We start from the raw sequence: 23852 nt of genomic DNA, 5'->3' as shown, positions 1-23852 counted from the left end.
GGGTGTAGTGACTTATTGGATGGTAGGGACAAAGCACTGGTAGAAATGGAATATTCGTGGTTTTGGCCTTTGGAGAATGATACACTACTGATGTGAGTTGGGGTTTGGGAAGAGGACGAGTTAGACTGTAAGCTTATAGAATGTAAACTTCTATCAGGACAAAAGGAATTTGGAGTTTTAGAACAGGAAACCAAGTAAGAATAGGCCCTATAGAATTGTGGTAGAGCCTCAAAGATAGGATAATTGCATCCCATAGTAAGGAATGAAATTTCAGGAGATAAGCTTGTGATGTGAAAAGAGAAGAAAACAAAAGACTAAACCTTAAAGTGTGTAAGCTATGATATTAAGAATGACTGAAAAGTTTTGAGTACTAGCTTGAAAGTATTATATGTCTTCTGAAATGTGTGCAGTTCAGCCAGAAGAGAGGTGTGTTTAGTCATACATACTTAAGTAGAATTCTCACTTCTCTGAGGCCCAATGCATTCTCTCGAAAGCTAGTCTGAGCCCACTTACTCGCTAACTCCATTTGTTTACTTACGGCCTTGCTTGTTTTTCTGTCCAGGTGAGCTTTTCATTGCCCGGTTGTACATCCAGCTGGATTAAATGCCGGCGTGTGTCCCAGATGATGACTCCTGTGCTTAGTGTCCCAAGACTACTTTATATTCACAGAGATTGGCAGTGCTAATGATGGTTTTCCCCTGGATGTTTATGGAGTCATTTGTATCTCTGTGGCATTTCCAAAATAAAGGAGTTATTTGCATGTTGCTGTTTAAGATGTCCATAGTATTATTTTTTTCTTTTTGCTCTACTAAGGATGGTACAATAGGTGATAAAGAAGTTGAGAGGAAAAATGTCATTAAATTGTCTTTTGTTAGAAAACTGTTTTATACTCCTTTTCCTGCAGTCTTCTAAAATGTTTATATGCTTCAGCATGTGAGGTTGAATATTTCATTAGGAAGCATTAGGGGAGTTATTTTAAATGTTAATCACTAATGCATTAAGCATGAAAACCTAAGTGATAAGGAAGTATAGATTTGCTTTGCTGAAAATTTCCCCTTCTCTGTCTTCCATCTTGTTGGCATGGTTAAATATTTAAGTGTATATGCTGAGGAAAATAGGAACTTGATGTTGTGATTGAAATAATGTAGCTGCCATGAACTATTCATCTTTTACTTCTCTTATAGCTCTCTGCATTAAGCAGTGGTAATGACCTGGCAAGAGGCTGAAATGACATTTTTTTTTTCTTCATATAGATTGAGATATTTATTAATGCATCTTGTTCTTATGACCATATAAATTTCTAGGAAAGTGTATGAAGATTGCTTTTGTTTCTTAGTTCAGTGAAATTTGTATCTTTGTGAAAATGCCAAGATGCAGTGTCATAATGGCAGTAAAATATATATGGATACATTAATACTGGATTCTGTGGTGGCTCAGACTGTAAAGAACACGCCTGCAATGCAGGAGACTCGGGTTTGATCCCTGGGTGAGGAAGATTCCCCTGGATAAGGAAATGGCTGCCCACTCCAATATTCTTGTCTAGGAAATCTCATAGACAAAGGAGCCTGATGGACTATAGTCCATGCAAAAAGAGTCGGACATGACTGAATGACTAACACACAGTATAAGAAAAACTCATCCTTGTATTTGGCTAGAAGTGTTAAGTTACTTTCTAGGTTTGGTATGCATTTTGTTTGCTTCATTTGTTTGGAGGAAATGTTGGAAGCGAAGGTGGAGAGTGAGGAGGACAGGCTAGGATTTTCCTGAGATTTTCCCCAAGGCTGTATCAGCCCATGATAGCCTATAATGGGATCATATGATGGAATTCCAGCCACTTCAGGGCAAGACACTCTAGTGCTGATATAATAGCTCTCAACGGATAATTGTGTTTTTTTTTTTGTAGTAACGGAAACTGAAATTCAGAGAGCTAAGTGGTAATGTTGTATGTCACATAGCTAATGAGCAACTGAGCTGGAAAGAGGTCTTTGGGTTCTTCAATGTATCTCCCATGCAGATAGGATAAATTTCCATTAGATAAAATTCAGTAGAATTTTCATGATGAATAATGGTTAAGTAGTTATTAGAGGGGCTTCCCAGGTGGCTCAGATGGTAAAGAATCCTCCTGCAGTGCAGGAGACACAGGTTCAATCCCTGGGTCGGGAAGATCCCCAGGAGGAGGGCATGGCAACCCACTCCAGTATTTTTGTCTGAAAAATCCCATGGACAGAGGAGCCTAGCAGGCTATGGTCCATAGGGGAGCAAGGAGTTGGACACAACTGAAACGACTTAGCATGCACACATGCCCACAATTATTAGTAGCCTCCTAAACCTAATGAGTGATAAATTGAAAGCATCATTAATCACTTAAGAATGAATATTTTCTAATTTTTTTTTAAATTGCTTTTGAAACAGCCTTTGGAAACATGAGATAGGTATTTTGATTGTGATTTGCCTGATTGAAGAGAAGTGTTGAATATCCATGTTCTGTGGGTAGTAAATTGTTATAGGATAAATAAAAAACTGCCTCTACTTTTCACATTGTAGTTCACTGACAGGATGACCCTTGCTTTTGGGTATCTTGGGTTTGGTTCTTCAGTTTATAACCTAGATTCACCACTCTGCCTCCCATAAATCTCGGATGAAGAAGCATGCTCTAGGGTACTCAGAGATCCTTATCCAAAATGAAAAAAAAAGTTTTAGAATCCCTCAAGAATTCCTTAATCTAAAATGATACAGAAACACAGCGAGCAAATGCTTTGGGGAAGAATGGCTAGCTTCCCCAAGACTAGCTCAACGTAGGGTTGCCATGAACATTCAATTTGTAAAAAGCTAACATGATAACTGTGATGCTCCAAAAAAAGCAAAGAGCAATAAAACAAAGCACAGTAAAACAAGATATGCCTGTATTTTAAAAGTAAACAGATACTTTTTTAAAGGGACTACATCACCGATCAATGGACATGGGTTTGGGTGGACTCTGGGAGTTGGTGATGGACAGGGAGGCCTGGCGTGCTGCGGTTCATGGGGTCGCAAAGAGTCGGACACGACTGAATGACTGAACTGAGCTGAACTGAAATATAGCTACAGTTTGGAAGCTTATTCCCACAATCCCTTGGTGTGTTGCTTCTTCATCTAACTTTAGCACTTTGAAAGGTTCAGTTGCATTGTAATTGGTATGAACTTGTATTCTTTTGCACTACTAGGAATGTAAACTTTATAATGTCATCTGTCATTACAAAGTCTTTGTATCTCTAATGAGCACTTAAGACACTCTTGAGATGCGTGTGGCAAGCAATCCTATAATCTTTTAATACAGTCTTTGATGCCCATTTTAGTAAAATTCTGAATTGAATTCAGTTCTTTTCAGAAATTGTACTAAAATAGGCATCGAAGACTATATTAAAAGATTATAGTATTTCTTGCTACAGGGATGGAGAAGGAAATGGCAACCCATTCCAGTATTCTTGCCTGGGAAATCCCATGGACAGAGGAGCCTGGAAGGCTACAGTCCATGGGGTCATAAAAGAGTCGGACAGGACTTAGTGACTAAACAACAACAAAGACATTAATGACAATAGCAATTTTGTTGGTACTTCTACTACTGCTACTGGGATGAAGAGGAGAGGGAGAAGGAAGAAGCACTTATCTTGTGTAAGTCATCATGCTGAGAACTTTACATAAATCATGTAGTAGTTCTTATAATAAAATTATCATCTCCATTTTACAAAGTTTCACATGGCTAAGTTCCTTGTCCAAGGTCATGAAGCTGGCAGATAACTCGAACTCCTGAATTCAGACTTTCACCTATTATTGCAAATATTGGTTTGTTACTCAGTGCTGGGAATGAGGCTGTAAGAAGTCTGGCCTCTTTTTCAAATCACTATGACATTATTTAGTTCAGTTCACTGAAAAAATTCAGAAAGTTATACAGGACCTTTGTATTCCTAGAAATTAAGTGGTTTGCTTAAGCAAAATTTTTAAACAATGCCTATGGGAAGAAAAAGGTATCTTTAATTGTTATTGATTATCAAATTGTGGGGAGGAGGAGTCTGCAGATTTCCAGAAAAAACTATGAGTAGTACCAGGGCTTCTATTAAATTCTTTATTTAACTATCAGATACTGAATAATTGGACAGAGATAATGTCACATTCAGGAGAAGGCAATGGCACCCCACTCCAGTACTGTAGCCCGGAAAATCCCATGGATGGAGGAGCCTTGTAGGCTGCAGTCCATGGGGTCGCTAAGAGTCAGACACGACTGATTGACTTCTTTCACTTTCCACTTTCATGCATTGGAGAAGGAAATGGCAACCCACTCCATGTTCTTGCCTGGAGAATCCCATGGATGGAGAAGCCTGGTAGGCTGCAGTCCATGGGGTCGCACAGAGTCGGATACAACTGAAGTGACTTAGCAGCAGCAATGTCACATTCATGATTTATAGGTTACTATATAATTTTCAAGTGGGAAAATGATATAATTAATTGTTAAAATTATCTCAGAATTGGAGTTTAGTTTTTTTTACAACATCATAGATAATACTGTCATCTGCATATACATCTTCTCTATAATAAATACTTAAGTTTTCTATATTAATTTAAAAAATTGAGTTAATATTATGATTTACACTGATTTAAAAATCACCAAGAAGCATTTTATTTTACATTTAATAAGAACCTTAATACACTATTTAAGTAAATCCCTTTTATTTTTCTATGTACATAATCTTTATTTTATTACATTATTGCATTCCCTATGTTTAGGTCTCTAGAATTTTTGTAATTTGGTTTTCTTAGAAGCATAATTCAAAAGGTGTGTTTAAATTTGTACTCTATATATTTGAGAAAAACTTTTTATGATCTGGTAAAAATTGGATTTCCTTTTCACCTAACTTATTCATTATTTTAATAAGCACTTTAGTAAACTGTACTAATCTTCCTATTCCTCTTCTGACACCTCTAATAATAAAAATAGTGACGTTTTGAAGGAATTGGTTGAAATATACCATTTATATTCAGATTAAAATTTAAAATAAAAATTAAAAATGACTAGATAAAGAAAATGAAGATTATGTAACTAACTTTAGTCAGTTAGGCTTAGGGAGAAGCCACAGCCGCACCCCACCAATGGATGACTTAACTGCCTATCTTCCAAATAAGTTTAAAGGGAAGCCCATCATTGTGTCTTACAGTGTTCCCATGACATGATGCCATCATTTATTCTGTATATTTTATTGCCCAGAAAATAAATTTGAGACTCTTAAAGGATTGTTGTTATTAACTTTATTTTTGTTTTCATTATTGATGTTAACCATAAAATGTGTGTAACAGTGGTTATGATGAAAATCTTAATATAAAATTATCATTTTCATTAAGTAGAGAAGACTGCTTTAAGTCAACAGATTTAAAGGGAATACAAACCTTGGTTTCTGGTTTTGCCACTTTGTTTCCATGAATGTGTCTGTCTTCTTGAGTCTCAGCTTCTTTATCCAAAAAAGTAATGGTTATCTTAAATGACTTCAGTGATTAATTTCTGCTCTGTATGTACTATAACTTTCTGATGTTTGCTGGGAGAGAATCATCTTTAACTGGTCTCTGAGAAAGAAAAATGACATTTGGAAAAAGGCATAAAATCAAAGTTATAGCCAATGGCTGGGTCATAGAGGAATATAAGGTTATTTTTACTCTTTTCTGTTTTATTCAGATGTAGTGTCTGTAATAGATGTGGACAGTATCCCATGAGCTTGGTACAGAGGAGACATGACTGATGCTGCTGTAGGGACATGGGGTTATCAAATGGAGCATGGATCCTAGTCTTGGCTACTCCTAAAAGCCTTGAGGTGACTTTACCTTCATGAGGTAGCTTTTGACAGTCCATGCACCTACCATGCTTAATTTTCTTTGGAAATTAAAAACAACACCAACATGATGTACAGGTTTTTATGTCTAAAAAAGCAGATTTGTTCATTACAACCGATGCAGGTAAAAAGCAGTGCTAGTGGTTTTCAGAAACAAACATGTTTGGATATACTTTCTGGAAAGAGAAGAGTCTTACCTTTCATTCATTTCATTTATTTTTGGTTGCAGAACCTCAGATGGTGGCAAAGTTGTCGGCACGATAGAAGTCAGTGTCGTGAAGATGGGGGAGATTGAGGATGGGGAAGCCGACAACATCACGACAGATGTGCAGGGACAAAAGGTAGGGTCCCAGTCAGCTCACTGCACAAATTAAATTAGAAACGATCAGCTCTGCCAGCTGCCTGGATCACCATCACCTCTGTGGGGTATGAAATCTCATTATTCAAAAGCTAAATGAGAAATCAGCTTTGGAATGGGAGTACCTTAAGTGTGCCTCATCCTCACAACCCAGACGGCCTGTGTGCATGAAACTATGCAAAGCCACGCACGATTCAAAACACCTTTCTCTCGGCAGCTGGCTGTCTGTGTTGGCACAGCCTCTTCTCAGTTAGAACAAAAGTATTGATCGCTGTTATATTCTGCAGTAATTAGCCCTATGTGAGATGCACAGAACATTCTGGGAGGCCTATTGCCAAAAGTAACCACTTCTCTGCTCTCGAAATTCTCTTTGGAAAACGATTTAGTTTGAGTTTGGGTTGTGTTTTCATGTGAAGGAGGACAGATTGAACAACTCTGTGCCTTAGGAAATGATGGAGAAAGAAGCAGGAAGTGGTAAATGGGTTGGGGGGATGGGCGGGAAGACTCTAGAGGGGGAGGGGCAGTGCCAGCTTCCTTGAAGTCCAGAATATTGTCAGTATCCAGGATTTTTATTTCCTTTCCACTTTCTTTTCTTTAAATAGAGAGACAAAATTGTTAGTCTAAAGTCCTGATTTAGGAAGGGAGTTGCCCATCTCACTGAAGGACAGAGGATCGAGTTATAAATTAATAGCTTTTTTCCCCCCTCAGGGACATGAATTTGTTTATATATTAGAATGTCTGCCTTTTCACAAATGAGCATTTTTTAATAACATGATCCATTGTGACCTGTTTTCTGGCTTAGTGTCCCTTATCTGGGAGCATATTTTAATTTTTGGTACAGAGGAAACATCTACACATCTCTCTAGCATGAGAAAGACAGTACTTATCTAGCACTTGACAAATCGTTAACACTACAAAAAAAAATCTAAACTGATTAAAAAAAAAAAAAGTTGTTCTTAGTCTGCATAGGCTAGGGTCTTACCACTTCCCCAAGCCTTGTTCTTCTCTGCTCCCTACTCTCCCTCAGAATGTATTCCAGGTCATGAACATATTTCAGTGAGGTCCAATGTTTGAATCAGGTTGCTGGCAAATGGCAGGGCCATGTTGAAGTTATGCAGCAGACCATCTTAAGATTCCTGTCTTATGGCTAAGGTTCTGTCATTCAACCCTTGTTAACTCTGGACTTCTATGTAAGACTCCTATTAGTCACCACCACGTGAATGCTTGTGTGTATCAAGATTAGAGGGGGAGGATTTGTAGGTTAAGAAGGTGGGGAGGGTGTCCGGGGAACAGGATGAACTAAGGGCAGAAATAGGCAGATAATTGTGCCTGAACCCATGGAGACCAGGAGCTAAAACACTTCCCATTTCAAAGTAAGCCTGCTTTCCATTTTCCTAACCTATTACCAGCCACCTCTATTTTTTCTCAAAGCTGGCTCACCCCTTGACTCCTTTACAATGTTGCTATTATGGGATAGCACAAATTGAGTCATGTTCTTTTCATAAATGGAGAACCTGATACTCAGGAATATGCCCCACTAAAGTTGTACATAATGTTTCTGATTTAGTAACGTGAACTTAAAAAAATGAGTTAACTGAGCTGTTCCAGAAATAGGTGGCAGTGTCAGCAGGTACCTTGTAGTTGTCATAAGTGGGCTAAAATGCTAACCACATCAAGCATTGTTTGTTTTAGCTGTATCCTATCTGCATTCTTGACCTTTTGCAAAGTTTTTTATAAAGTTACTATAAACCCTGTTTGCAATCCCTAGGAACAGTCGTGAAGAGCACATCGTAAGGTCCACTCTGCACGATATTTAGAAGAGTTATGTGGAAAGAACTTTATCTCAGTGTTTTTCAAAGTGTGGTCGGAATCATCACAGTGTTTGTTAGAAATTCAAATATGAGGACCCTTTTGCAGACTTGCTAAATCAAAATCTCTATGAAATGTATTAACATGGTCTGTTACTAATAGTGATTTAAATCTTGAAGTTAGTCAATGGCTGAAATATATGAAAAGACAAAGTAACTGAGATTGAGGTTATCCTAAAACCACATCCCTCTCACTGGTTTGCACAAATGCAGGAGAGGAAATGGAACAACTCTTTGCACCATAGTCGTGTACTAAGTGGCACGTGTTATCCCTTATATATACTGAGCAGATAAAAAATTAGTACCTATATGAACCTGCTTGGGCTGCCATAATGAAATACCATAGACTAAATGACTTGACGGAAATGTAATACTCACAGTTCTGAAATGCTACCGAGTCCCGGATCACAGTGCCAGATGATTCAGTTCCAGGTGAATCCTCTCTTCCTGGCTTGCAGATTTCTTGCTGTGTCCTCACAAGGCTTTGCCATGGCACACATGCATAGAGGGAAAGAGGGAGCTCTGGTGTCTCCTCCTCTTCTTGTTAAGGACACGAGCTGTAGCACTAAGGTCCTACTCTTGTGACCTCATTTAACCAATTCCACAAAGTTCTTATCTTCAAATACAGTGACATGAAACATTGGGACTTCAACATATGAATTCCGAGGAATGTGATTCAGTTCATAATGGTACCTTTGATGTAAAATACTACATTTTAATCCTGAATCGTACGCATCAACCAGAGCATGGACAACAATTATAAATGAAAATCCAAGCTCTTTCCTCTCACATATGTTTACTTGTTTCCTAAAACCATATTATTATGTTTTTTTTGTTTTTTAAATCAAAGGAAGACTGTGCATAGGGTCCTTCACCATATTATACTGGTTCAAACTTCTATTTGATACATAAAAACACAGAAATAGAAGACAAAGTGTTAAAATGACAGAACAGTAGAAAGAAAAATTCACAAAAGAAGTACTAACATTGTCCTTTTACAAAGCTAACATGTAATATGAAAAACATTACATTTATAAAAAAAGGGTTTTTTTTAATTTTGGGTTATGTTTCAATCCTTTGTTCCTCTCATACTTATAATCAATATGGCAGTAAATCCTGTTCATTTTGACTTCTAAATAAATTCAGAATCTGACAACTTGTGACCCCTTAGGGCACTGTGACCTACATTGTCTGTCACCTAGATTTTTGCAGTACAGTAAGTCCTCTACATATGAACAGGTTCCATTCTGAGAGCACGTCCATATGTCCAATTTTTCATACATCCAACGAAGTTAGCCTGGGTACCCAACTAACACAATCAGCTATGTAGTAATGTGCTGTAATCAGCTTATAATACTTTCTACACAAATAATACATAAAAAACAAACATGAACATAAAATAAGGAAAATATTTTTAATCTTACAATACAGTACCTTGGAAAATGCAGTAGTACCATACAATGGCTGGCATAGGAGGGCTGGCATCGAGTGAACAGGCAAGAAGAGTTACTGACTGGAGGAGCAAGAGGAGGTGGGAGATGGTAGAGCTGAAGGGTCATCAGCAATAGGAGACGGAGGGCAAGCTGCAGTTTCATTCATGCTTATGTTGATGGAATGCATGTTTGCGTCTTTGAAAGTTCACAACTGGAAGGTTCACAGTTAGGGGACTTACTGTAGTCTCTTGCATGTCTCCCTGACTCCTTCCAGCCTCCTTCCCTGCCATCCTCACCACAGGCATAGTCTGTTCTCAGCAGAGCACTTCCTAAAATGTAATACAGAATGTGCCATTCCTCAGATGGCCTCATCTCCAAGAAGACCGAGTGAGCTACAAGGGAAGCCCCAATAAATCCAAATCCTCACTTAAAGTCCTACAAGTTTTGGTCCCCTTCACATCCTTCACCTCCTTTTCCACTCCTCAGTTTTGTCCATTTTGATCCAGCCACATTATCTTCTTTGCTGCTCCTTAAACATCCCAGATATATTTCCAACTTGGGTCCATGAACTTTGTTCTTCAATCTATCCATGTAGCATTTTCCCCAGTATCTGTGCTCCACTCCTTCACTTCCTCTGGTCTTTATACAAAATCACTTTCTCACCGAAGCCTTCTCTGCCAACATATCTAAAACTGCAATGCCTGTCAGAAACACCCTCTCTTCTCTGAGTTATTTTGTCTTTAGTACTTATTGCTGTCCAACCTTATATGTGTTTTTTATTTATCTCATGTATTGTTTATTTCTTCACTAGAATTAAACTTCCTGAGAGAAACGTGTTTGTCTGTTTTGTTCTCTTTTCTACCCTCAGTGCCCAGAACTGAGCCTGACAGAAGGACACTGAATCAATGAATAAATGAAGTCAATATTACTTTGAAGAAATTAAATCCAAAATTGCCTCCTAGATGGGACAATATTTAGCTATATAGCACTGTACAAGGGCTTCCCCAGTGGCTCAACTATAAAGAATCTGCCTGTAGTGCAGGAGCCACAGGAGATGCAGGCTCATCCCTGGATTGGAAAGATGCCCTGGAGGAGGGCATGGCAACCCACTCCAGTATTCTTGTCTGGAGAATCCCATGGACAGAGGAGCCTGGTCGGTTACAGTCCATGGGGTCACAAAGAGTCAGACACGACTAAGTGACTGAGCACACATTCACGTTCATCAGTGAACCAAGTAGGCATCAAGTAGGCACAGATGCCACCTTCTTGTAAAGTAAAAAATAAGCGATGTGTTGTTGATCAGATGGTGCTATTTGTTATAGGGAAAAAGGACTAGAGAGTCCTAGGCTGTGGCCATTTTAAACTGGATGGTCAAGGATAGATTCACTAGTAATATGATATTTGATCTGAAACGTGCAGGAAATAAGGAATAAGAACTGTGGATTTCTGAAAGGAGAAAGAATTATACGTAGAGTGAGCAGCAAAAGCAGAGGTCCTAAGATGGCAGGATGCTCCTTGTGTTGAAGGAACAGCAAGAAGGTCAGTGTGACTAGAATTGAGGGGTCAAGCAGGAGAGTGATAGGAGTTGAGGACAGATTCATGAAGCAGGGAAGACGGACTGTGTACTTCCTTGAAGCCTATTAGACTCTGGGGTACGTGTAAAGACAGTTGAGGAGACGAGTGTATAGGTGTGAAGTCTGATTCATATTTTAGGAGGACCTTCTGGCTGCTGTTGAGTAGAGCCTACCGTGAGGCAAGGACAGCAGAATGAAACCCAATTATTATGAAGATTCAGGGTAGAAATGCAGATGAGCTGAATTAGGGTGATGCTGATGGAGAAGGTGAATTGTGGCCACCCTCCAGGAGAAAAGGATAGCTAAAAAATAGAATTACCATTTTCTCAAAAACACTGAGAGAAGCAGGTGGAGGACGATGGGAGATTTTGAGATGCTATATTTGACATTCCTCTTAGATATTTAAATATATATGTATCTAAGCAGCTGGAGGTTCAATTCTGGAATTCAGGTGGGCCGTCCAAACTGGAGTTATGTATTTGTGGGTCACCAGATGATATTGGATGGTGTTTAAGCCATGAGACTGAATGAGATCACAAAAGCATAGCTCTTCTGTTTTACACTCTTGAAATTTATATTTATGTGGATTTTATCTACTGACATTTACTGTATTCGTAATTATACTGTATATAATTCACTTATTTGAATTATATCTGTAGACATTTATCATATTAGAAAGTCAAACAGGAAATGTTTAAAACAGAAGAGTATATAAGTACACATACCATTAGCTATCACGTGATTGGGTAATACAGTCTAGAAAATTCTACTGTATGCTTATAAGAGAAAGAGAAGGAAACAGACAAATAATATTTTAGTATTAATTTGAAAATAAAGTTGTCTTTAACCTGTGCTAGATTCTACAAAGGATACAAAGACAAAAGTTATCAGGGGGACTTCTCTGGTGGTCCAGTGGCTAACACTCTGAATTTCCAATGCAGAGGCCATGAGTTCGATCCCTGATCAGGGAACTAAGATCCCACATACTGTATGGCCCAGCCAAAAAGTAAAATAAATTAAATGAATGTATCTTTAAAAAAAGGCGTCAGGAATTTCCAGGAGACTCCAGAATAACTTTGAGAACCATGATTGATGAAATAAACTAACAGATGTGAAAGTACTTAGCCATGAAGTGTTGGTCTTGATGGATTCATACAGAGCTTTATGATTATTGTTCATACAATATTGCTAATTTTCTAGATCAATGAGTATCAACGCGTATCAAATTGATATGTTAGCTGAGAGTCAAAATCATTTAGCTCCAAGAATTTTACATATCTTATGTTTCTTCTGCTTGGCCACACTTACCATCAAAAGATACTTTTAAAATTATTAATCACAATCAATAGGGTTATGGTGCTACATCTGGTAAAAAAGCATGTGATGTTTTGCTATTCCTGCTCAGAATCACAAATGTAGAGTCATTACATTGTGAGTGCACATCATGCAAATGTATAATGTTGCAAATATCCATCATCATAATAGCAATGAACAGTATAAATAGATGAACCTTCTTAAGCACAATTTCCACCTCATTTCCATCTTTGCATTCTCTGTAGCAACTAGCACAGTGTAACAGTGACTCTAAGGTCAATGTAAAAAAAAAAAATTAAATATAGCTTAAGGAAATAAATAAGGTTCTTGACCTGTAGAACTTTCCATCTAAATAGTGACACAAAGTGTACACTTCAGGAAACAATTGAAGAAAGCAATAACCAGAGTCCAAATATGAAAATGTTAGTTTGTTAAGTGCTTATTACTTTCTGTTTATGTTCAATGGGTTTAAATCTTGAGGGGATTCTGAGTAGTAGAACTTTAAAATACAGTAACATTGCAAAATAAGAATATTAGTTTAAAATGTCCTCAATATCGGTTTTCCAGTGTGGGTGGAAGATATAAATATATAAAAGTCATATGTCTGTATTCATTTGGTGAAATGAAGCAGGCCTTTATTTGGAAAGAGAAAGTTATCTTTGATTTCAAAGAGGCAGGACTGCCTCCATAAAAAAGAAGCAGTTTCTCAGGATAATAGCCTGGTTTCTGGGAATTATGGACTTCTTCACTAAAAAGGTTTAATCTAAACCATCCCTATAAGTTATGTTGTAGATGATGATATTCTTTTGGAAAGGAAGATGATTTAGAGCTGTGTATCTAGTTATTATGTGGAAGGACGCAGGGACAAAGCATGAAAGCATTTGAGGACCAGTCTGAGAATATTGAATTTGATTGGACAGTAAATAACCATTATACATTCCATAACCAAACACTGATATGATGAATATAATGTTTACCAAAAATTACTTTAACAGCCAGCCCTATGTAGGCTGAAAGAAGTAGAGAAAATATTGTAAATAGGAGAAATAAAGAATTTTAAATGTGTCGAAGGATCCTTGCAAATTGCTGTGGTGATTTGGAAAGTGCATATACAAAATACCTGTGCGTTAAAAAAAGTAATCACCTCTGACTTCTGGTTTGTTGTAAAATGATCTAAATCACACTAAATTTTAAGAATTCTTTGCAGTTATTCATTCTTTTAGTGGGATCTCAATATAAGCACTAAAAAATTTAGGAAAGCACATTTTTCTCCATCTGGAAATTTCCTGAGTAATGTGATGAATGTTATGATAGAGGAATGAGTAGTAGACTTTAAGAATACAGAAAGTAACATTTAAATCAATGTCTTAAATTATTTGTGTCCCTTCTCAAAATACTTGAGAGACCTACACTTTGCTATCATGAACCTCTGTGGTTGTGAATCTCAAAGCAGGGCCAGTCCCTGGAGGAGGAAGGGAGGTAGGTTTCTGTGTCTCTCCCTGTCTCTCCTGTCTCCTGTCCAGAGCAGTGTCTATTCTGTAAAGGATCATGAGCTGAGTCTATTTATCATGGGTTAATAAATCATCTATTATCTCTAGATTGGCATGTGTATAAATTACTTATTCATAAATCGGACATCAGCTTGTTTATAAAGTACCCTCATCCTTTATGAGCAAGTGTTTGTATCTTTTGCCAGAGACAGAAAGTCTCCTTTTGCACTGTAAAATTAGATGCTACAATATATTTTCTCCTTTATTTACAGTTACCTTTACTTAAAAGCTAGAAAATAATTTGCTTTTTATTGATCGAAAATCGACCCACCCAGGTGACAGAAATACAAAGCCATTCATCTTCTCATAGGGGATTTGCTGTAATGGGAACCTATTTCTAGCGTGTTAGGGAGAGTTCTTTTCTACAAAGAAAGTACAAATTTTCTCTCCTAAGAAGTCTTTAACTCTAACTGAAATGTAGTCTATAATTGCATAATAAAGTCATATTATATGTAAGTAAATAATCACAAGTTAAACTAGGTTCATCATAAAGGTACAGCTCAAAATAGTTTTTCAAAAATGTCTTGTTCAAAACTTTTTGAAACTGTGTGTATGGCCTCATGTTTTAAGAGAATCTCATTCCTTACTTGATCGTGTTCAAATACGTTTTCTTTCTTCTTTTTCCTTCCTAGTGTGCATTGGTTTGTGAATGTTCAGCCCCAGAAAGTGTGAGCAGAAAAGATAACCTACCTTTTTTGAATGCCGGTATGTACCTCAGTTTTGGAAACTTAAGTTCATTCCATGTGAACATACATTTTAATTTTCTAAGAAGTTGATACTGAACCTGGATACCATTCTCACAGAACTGTTGTAAACATTTATCAAATATTGGTAATCATGGGAGTTAGCAGTGAAGGGGTAAACTTGACAATTCCATAAAAAAATATATTTGTATATCTTGGCTAAATGGCAAAACAAATTCTTTTTATCTATTGGATTTTATTTTATCTGACATGAGACGTCATTTCAGATGATGGAGGAAGATGGAGGAAGTATTAGAAATGTGAAGCTCGTAGTTAGTTTGACTTTCTAATTCTAGAATTTAAAGTTGTTAAAACAGTGTGTATATGGATTCAGTAGGAAAAATTCATACATACATTTGTACATTCCAGTGTGTGTGTGAATATATATATATATATGCATATACATGTAGTGTTAATAACTTCAAGAAGGCACTGAACAGTGTGGTAAATGATGACTTTGACATCTGATACAGTTATAAAATAAGTGATAATATACATATATGTAAATCATGGAACTAACTTCTGAATGATAACATACATTGTGTTACCAGTAGTGATAATATTAGCAAATAATGATTAGTACAATGGCAAGCAAGATGCTAAATGCCTCGTATGCCTTGCCTTTCCTTGTTTTCTAATATGTGCTATGAAGAAGGCACTCTTATTATCTCCATTTTATAGATGAGGAAATTGCTCAAGATTACTACTTAGCCACAACAAGTCCAACATTTAATCTGGTTTTAATCCCAAGGCCTTTGCTCTTAATTACTAGATCATGCTTTTACTAAAAAAGCCATTAATTAACAAGCTGGTATAACCGTAAAATAAACCTTAACATTTTCCTAGTCTTGCAATGTTGTGCATTTCAACAGTGACATGGATAGCATGATAATCAGATTGAGTGGTACCAAACTTCAAAGTTACTAAGACAGAACCCCTAAACAATGAGCAATTTTCCCCTGCAGAAACCCAGTAATAATAAGAGATGGAGAAAGACATACAACATTTTAAATCAAAGAACTCAAAATAAAATATAGCAACCAAAAGCCCATGAATTGCACTTAAAAGAATGGAGGATTAAACCAAAGAAGAGAAGCTACTTCTCAATCTAGGACCAAATGGCATGTTTTAAAACATGGTTATTAAGGATATAATATCAGGAGGAATGTGCATTAAATAGGGAAGGGGCTAGCTGCACAGCTATACCAGCCAGATACCATAAAAATACTTAAGGTATCTATGTGGCTAAAATAGCTAATGTATCCTCAAAGGGTCTTCCTCATATATGTTTTTTCTTTTAAAAGCTGACCAAACCTCTAAACCTTGATTTCAGTATATCTAGATAATCTATTTAATTCTCCAGATGTCAACTTTGAGAAGTAAAATTGAATGTGAGAGATATTGCACTCATGTTAAATACAGTTTAAATGAATCAAATTATCATCAAAATCATCTACACTGTAATTATAAGACACTTTTAAAGTGATTCACTCATGTGAACCTTGTAATTTTTTTATGCACACAAAGGGAAATGCCATTTTAAAATACTGATTGGTTTAATATAAATTTCAAAGAGAAAGAGAAAAGTGGCTCTGGGAGTAGAAAGAAATATATCACCTAAGGAAGATGAGACAAAGGGAACATGAGAAAAATAAATCTGTACCTTCTGATCCTTGTGCCATAAAATCTGCAAGGCATGAGTTTTGGAAGCCTATTAACTCTTCCAAGTGTCTAGGGTATGATTGCTAACCTTTGATTTGTAATATGACAGAGACAAGCGATGTGGAAGTCTTGGGAGCAGCTACATTCTACAATTTAAATACACTCACTAACGGAGTGAAAGAGGATTGATTACCGCTTTCCCTTTTCCTGGAGCTGACGGTTTTGGTGGTGATTCTACACTTTGTTCCGATGATTTTTTTCTGTGTCGTTGGTCCAGGCAATCTGAAAGTGCCTAGAATATTAGCCAAAAATATTTTCTTTCTATGAAATAATTTTTTGAAATGCAGTCTTATTTATTTGGCTACACTGGGTCTTCCTTGGCAGCACGTAGAATCCCCGTTGCATCCTGTGGGAATCTTCTTTCCCTGACCAGGGATCGAACCTGGGTCACCTGCACTGCAGGGCAGATTCTTAACCACTGGATCACCAAGGAAATCCCACAGATATTTTTTATGAGCCTTCTTATATTAGGGAAAGTGAAGTCGCTCAGTCGTGTCCAGCTCTTTGCGATCCCATGGACTGTAGCCTGCCAGGCTCCTCTGTTGATGGGGATGTCCAGGCAAGAATACTGGAGTGGGTTTCCTTCTCCAGGGTATATTAGGGGAAGATAAGACAAAATGACTGTCGAATGTTCTAAAAGCTTGGTTTTTAAAAAATTATTTTAAAATACAACTAAGTGCTATGTATACAACGCTTCTGCTTGTAATCCTAAAGCGTATCGCACATGTATAGAATATGTAAGTAGAAGATGCTCCCTTGACTTTGGTCTGTGTGTACCTTGGTATTTTGTTCTATTTATTTATCCATCTAAACTCAGCAACTTTGGAATTAATCTATTATACTCCCATGAGGTACTTTTTCACAATCTGTAGGCGGAGGGAGCTATTGACATTCTTCCCAAGCCTTTATATTCATGTATTATATGGAACTTGCCAGTCTCAAGTGAGTTATGAAGTTCTTACTGATTGAGCGCAAGAGGATGTCATAGCTCATAGCTGCTCTTCACTATTCTATTTATATCTCTAGAGGTTTAATGAATAACTCGGAAAATTCACTTATCTATTGTGAGACTCCAGAGAAAAAGCTCTTCCCTCTTGGGTCTCACCGTTTTCATGCCGCATTTGCCTCTCAAGTTGAAGGTATATGTTGGGAGCCTGGAGAGGTGAGGGCAGGAGGAGAAAAAAAGAGGAGGAGGAGGAGAGGGGGCAGAATTTAGAACTCCATAAAAAAGATATATAAGTACTTTAGCTATACAGGAGAAAATAAATTCCTTTCCACTGTTGGACTTTATATTCTCTGAAAGAGGAAATGAATTAGAAGATGTAGTATTAAGAATTGTGAGGTTCTCATTTTGTTTGATTTTATTATAGTTTTATCAAAGTTGTTGAAAAGTTACCTGTTTAATTATTGGTGCATTCATTTAAGCAAAATGGCAGTGAGAACACTTGAAACTATGTGTTGTTGGGGTGTTGCCTCAGGGATGAGGGTAGGGAAAGTTAATTTTGAACACAGGGAAGTGTGAACAACCAAGTCTCTTACCTGGTCACAGAGTTGGGTGTCCATAGACTGTGGCGCCTTTGTCTACAGCAAAACAAGAACACACGGGCTCTGGTGGTATTCATACCAGTGCCCTGAACAGGCTCTGTGAAGAACTGGTGTCACAGCCTAGATTTGCTAACAGCAATGTGACTCTGACGGCCTGGTCAGGCTCTTTGGACACTGATACTTTTGGGATGACCAAACTGACCTTGACAGCCTTTGATTTCCTTTTTGGCCCTCCATGTCTGAAATCTAAAGAGCATAGTTTAGCTTTTGCTATGTCTTCCTTCATTTTAGAAATATTTCATGAAAGTTTTCATTTTCATCAGTTTCACATGGAGTCCTATATCCGATTCTTTGTCACTTACAGTTGTCTTTCTCAGGAGTTATTTATATTTAATAAGCCTGGCCACAAGTAAACTCTTTAAAAAATTTTGTCAAGATCAACAATTCTCTCTAGATTTCCTGAACCTACCCATTTTCTTTGGTAAAGTATAATGCTACAGAATACTTCAGCCCATGGACTTTGATATTATCATGATCAATCTGAGAAGCTAATGGACTCTGTCATCGTTTCCTATTATCTTCACATTTTGAGTGAGTTTCCCTCTGTCAGCAAGCATTCGATCTGATACAGCATCTTTCCTGGTTGAATTCTATACTTCTTGAGTCATGAAATTATCTATGATATTTTTGAAGACCAGTTTCATGCTGTATATTAATGTGCATGCTGTCCATGCTCTTCATAGAGGGTGTATCTGACAGTGATAAATTCCATGACTGTAAAAAAATCTAAATCTCAATGTGAGGACTACCCTGTTTTCAGTCCTAAATACAGGTACTTTCCCCCCTATTTGGAGAGTTTATTGGTGTTTATCTTCTTGCCTCAGGGATGAATCACAAGTGTTCTCAAAGTAGTCCATGTATCTTTTATTCTTTTCCCCCAGAAAGGCTTAAGCCATCTACTTTCCCAGGCAGCACTAGCGGTAAATAGCCTGCCTGCCAATGCAGGAGGTGTAAGAGAAGTGGGTTTGATCCCTGGGTTGGGAAAATCCCTTGAAGGAGGGCATGCAGGCCACTCCAGTATCCTTGCCTGGAGAATCCTGTGGACAGAGGAGCCTGGCGGGCTACAGTCCATGGAGTCACAAAGAGTCAGACAAGATTGAATGACTTGGCACACATGCCCTATAGCTTTACTGAAGTTGCCTGATTACGAGCTGTTTAAGAAGAAGAAACATTGCTTATTTATTTCTGTGTCTCCAGGGACAGAAAGCAATAGAAACTCAGCAGATATTTGTCAAATGACTGATAATGGGTGTATCTTACCACTTGAATTTATGCTTCAGGTACAGAAAACTGCTCTGTTATTCTTCTGTCCCTGAGAAAGATGTTCAAATTGAATTATTTCTGTTTAAAATGATTTATTACTTTCCCTAAAAATTACTGTTCAATTCTCATTTAAAATTTTTTTTCTGCTTCATTTGGCACCATATATTTTAATTGCCTTTCACAATACCACATAACTGAACTAAGTACAGGCAACATTCTCCTCAATTCCACCCCATCTAAAGCAACTGGTGACTGAATATTTTAAGAAATATTCTGAGAGACTTTGAAAAATATTTCTCTCTATATTCATTTCGAGTCCTAAGGAATTCCAGCCAAAAAAACAAATCTCTTTGTTTTGTCTATTTTTTTTTTTTTTTCCTTTTCATTCATGAGGTACTAAATTAACTACCTTGTCAAATTTTAGATCATATCAGTTTATAACAAAGGTATCTCTCTGGTATCTTCTTTGTGCTCAGTTGTATCTGATTCTTTGCAACCCCATGGACTGTAGCCCACCAGGCTCCTCTGTCCATGGGATTTCCTAGGCAAGATTACTGGAACAGGTTGTCGTTTCCTTCTCCAGGGAATCTTCCTGACCCAGGGATTGAACCTGCATCTCTTGTGTCTCCTGCATTGACAGGGGAGTTTCTTGACTAATGCGCCACCTGGGAAGCCTCATATGTTCTTCATACTAGTTAAATAGATTTGCCCTTGTATTTGTAACTCTATGATATATAAAATATAGGACCATCTTGGCTTATAACATTGGCCTTTTATCCTTATACTTATTCACCAGATTTCTTTGCACTTTGCTGTTTTAATAAATACAGTGGAGCCCATTGTCAACTCAAAGAAAAAAACGCACAACCATAAAGCTGAGAGTTATGTTTTATCAGGCAGACTTTCTCAGGACTCTGAGCCCGGGAGACAGAAGTCTCAGATCACTCTGAGGGACTGCTCTGAAGAGCCAGGATGTATGGGAGTTTTTGGAACAAAGGGCAGGGAGCCAGAACATCAAAAGGTTATTGATAATTAAGGAAAACCAGACATCTCAAGTTAATGAAATCAGCCCTTTTCTGTGTATAGGAAAAGGAAAGGAAAGTGAAATCGCTCAGTCATGTCTGACTCTTTGTGACCCCATGGACCGTAACCTACCAGGCTCCTCTGTCCATGGGATTTTCCAGCAAGAGTATTGGAGTGCGTTGCCATTTCCTTCTCCAGGGGAACTTCCCAACCCAGGGATCGAACCCAGGTCTCCCGCATTGTGGGCAGACGTTTTACCGTCTGAGCCACCAGGGAAGATGCAAAGTCTGGGCTTATTGCAGTCATTCCTTTAAGATGCACCTCAGCTATCTGGGGCCAGTATCCTGTGTTCCCTCGTCCTGAGTTTCCTGAGTGCAGAGTCTGGCATGACTGCGGCGGTTGACAGCTGGATGGCAGGCATTCTTTGTTTTCATTCTGAGTTTCCTCAGGACTCTCCCTCCAGGTGGCTGTCATGTGATGGCTTGATGTCTGTAACATCTTTTCTTTACTGATATGGTTGATGGCGTAAGTAGTTCACACCATTAACCTTGCTCTTTTGGAATTTTCATGTTTTCTTTACTGTGTATTAACATAGAGTATAACTTGAGTGGAAGAGTAAATTTCTTTATCTATTAATAGTAATCAATGAAATCATCAGACACTTTTAATACTTCAGCTTTGTTCCTGTTTTAAGTTTATCACCCTATTGCCCACCTTATGTAAACTAGAAGGAAAATAAAGGCAAGAAGATGATATAGTCAAAAAGGTAATATTTTGTGGACAAATATAAGAAGGACTTTCAGCTCTGGTGTTCCTTCCTTCATTCTGATGCCTGTGCTCTTCACCGAAGTGAGGTTTTTAGTTATGTCCTTCCCTCTTGTATTTTCTCATCTCAATTTACACAGTCAGAGCCATTCTGTTTTCCTACTAGTGGAAGTAATGATTGGCTTCCCAGGTGGCTCAGTAGTAAAGAATCCATCTGCCAGTACAGGAGATGCAAGAGATGCGAGTTCAATCCCTGGGTCGGGAAGATCCCCTGGAGAAAGGAATGGCTACACTCTCTAGTATTCTTGCCTGGGAAGTGAGGAGATAAAATGAAGGTTAAGAAAACAGCACAGTCATGGCCTTCACAAAGTTTACCTTTTAATGGGGGGATGGGCACAGAGCAGTAACCAGACAATTATAGCACAACTGGTAAGAACCGTGATAGAGAGGGGGCTGGGGAGTACCAAGGAGAGACACCTATAGGGAGGGAGGAGATGGAAGTCAAGGAGGACCTCCTGGAGGAGGTACTAGTTGAGCTGAGTTTATGGGATAATTACCTGTAGCTAGGAAAAAGAAGCATTCCTTTGAGATTCAGAGAATGCCTTAAACAGTGGCAAAATGCCAAGAAACAACTTGAGTTCCATGAACTGTGCAGGTCATTCCAGGTTGTTCAGCATGAAAGATGAACCAGAAAGGGACACTTTTCTAGATTTTTCCTTTCCTTTAATGACTGGAGTAGAATTATTGTTATTGTTGTTCTGTCACTCAGTTGTGTTCAACTCTTTGTGACCCCATGGACTTCAGGACAACAGGTTTCCCTGTCCTTCACCAGCCCCGGAACTTGCTCAAACTCATGTCTATTGAGTCAGTGATGCCATCGAACCATCTCGTCCTCTGTCATTCCCTTCTCCTTCCACCTTCCATCTTTCCCAGGATCATGGTCTTTTCTAATGAGTCGGCTCTTCACATCAGGTGGCCAAAGTATTGGAGCTTCACCTTCAGCATCAATCCTTCCAATGAATATTCAGGACTGATCTCCTTTAGTATTGACTGCTTTGATCTCCTTGCAGTCCAAGAGACTCTCAAGAGTCTTCTCCAACACCACAGTTCAAAATCATCAGTTCTTTGGTGCTCAGCCTTCTTTATGGTCCAACTCTCACATCCATTCATGACTACTGGAAAAACCATAGCTTTGACTATATGAACCTTTGTCAGCAAAGTAATTTCTCTGCTTTTTAATATGCTGTCTAGTGTTTGTCATAGCTTTTCTTCCAAGGAGCAAATGTCTTTTAATTTCATGGCTGCAGTCACCATCTGCAGTGATTTTGGAACCCAAGAAAATAAAGTCTGTCAGTGTTTCCATTGTTTCCCCATCTATTTGCCATGAATTGATGGGACTGGATGATTAGAATAAACAGAACAAATCACTGAAACTACAATGAATGAAACAAATCACTTCTCTGACCAACCAAAGTTGAAAATACAAATTGTACACACTGAACTCACCAGTTATCACCAGTTGGAGACTGCTGCTGCTGCTGCTGCTGCTGCTAAGTCGCTTCAGTCGTGTCCGACCCTGTGCGACCCCATAGACGGCAGCCCACCAGGCTCCCCAGTCCCTGGGATTCTCCGGGCAAGAACACTGGAGTGGGTTGCCATTTCCTTCTCCAGTGCATAAAAGTGAAAAGTGAAAGTGAAGTCGCTCAGTCCTGCCTGACTCTTAGCGACCCCATGGACTGCAGCCTACCAGACTCCTCTGTCCATGGGATTTTCCAGGCAAGAGTACTGGAGTGGGGTGCCATTGCCTTCTCCGAGTTGGAGACTAAATTCCCACAGATATTACCTTTATGTTTTACTCTGACATCTGTAATAGTTTTTCTTGTTTATGTCCTTGAATTGAAGACAGAGTGCTAGGGGCTCGTGGGCTTGGCTCCACAAGGGGAGCAGCACTTTTCCGACTCAGCTTATATCCTATTTCTATTCTTATTTTTTTTGATGCTTTAAAGCAACACAAGCAATAACATAGTATAGATTGTATGACACGCCTAAAGAAAAGTAATTTAAAAAATTTGGGGGACTTAATTTTTTAACAGTTTATTTCATCTTTGTTATTTTAAAAAGTGGTGTCTCTTTGCTGTTTTTCAGAGCTCCTGTCATCTTTTCTTATGTTCTCTTTCCTATAACCATGCTTAGGACAGTCTTTTCCTGATTTCTGTTTAGGTTTTTTTTAGATCTCATTTAATTTTAAAAAGAGGCAATCTACATTTAAGATGTGTGTATATAAATCTAAGATATTTTCAACTACAAATGAGAGAGTGTCATTATCTAATTGGATTACCCAGAATTATCTTCTCTAAGTATTATCCAGCATTTGGAGAAGAGGAAATGCAGGTACATTCAGCTGAATAGTGAAACTATTAAACAACTGCATAATTAAAAGCTACCAAACAAACAGATTCTCTACAAGAATCTATAGGACATTAAAATAGTGATTTTGTAAAGACTGAAGCTAATAGTCAGATTCCATTATATATTTGATTTCTACCACCTCCTGAAAGCAAGAAATTGCATGAAGATAATCCCAGATGAGCGCTTCCCTGGTGGCTCAGACAGTAAAGAATCCTCTTGCAGAGTGGGAGATCTGTGTTCATCCCTGGGTTGAGAAGATCCCCTGGAGAAGGGCATGGCAACCCACTCCAGTATTCTCACCTGGAGAATTCTCACGGACAGAGGAGCCTGGCAGGCAATGGTCCATGGGGTTGCAAAGAGTTGAACACTA

The 23852-nt window shown here is 38.2% G+C and overlaps 1 protein-coding gene across 2 annotated transcripts in view; it reads left to right on the top strand.

Annotated features, from left to right (window-relative positions):
* Window positions 1–23852, top strand: part of INPP4B (inositol polyphosphate-4-phosphatase type II B) — an 850869-nt gene that overhangs the window by 592668 nt on the left and 234349 nt on the right. For both annotated transcript variants that reach the window (XM_027567415.1, XM_027567414.1), the window contains exons 10-11: window positions 6085–6196; window positions 14585–14657. In XM_027567415.1, coding sequence (XP_027423216.1) covers window positions 6085–6196; window positions 14585–14657 — 185 coding nt within the window. The remainder of the gene's footprint in view (window positions 1–6084; window positions 6197–14584; window positions 14658–23852) is intronic.

This window comes from Bos indicus x Bos taurus, chromosome 17 (assembly GCF_003369695.1).
Source record: "Bos indicus x Bos taurus breed Angus x Brahman F1 hybrid chromosome 17, Bos_hybrid_MaternalHap_v2.0, whole genome shotgun sequence".
NCBI lineage: Eukaryota > Metazoa > Chordata > Mammalia > Artiodactyla > Bovidae > Bos > Bos indicus x Bos taurus.
Note: the sequence above shows the minus strand (reverse complement) of the source record. Positions and strands in the feature narration are given on the sequence as shown.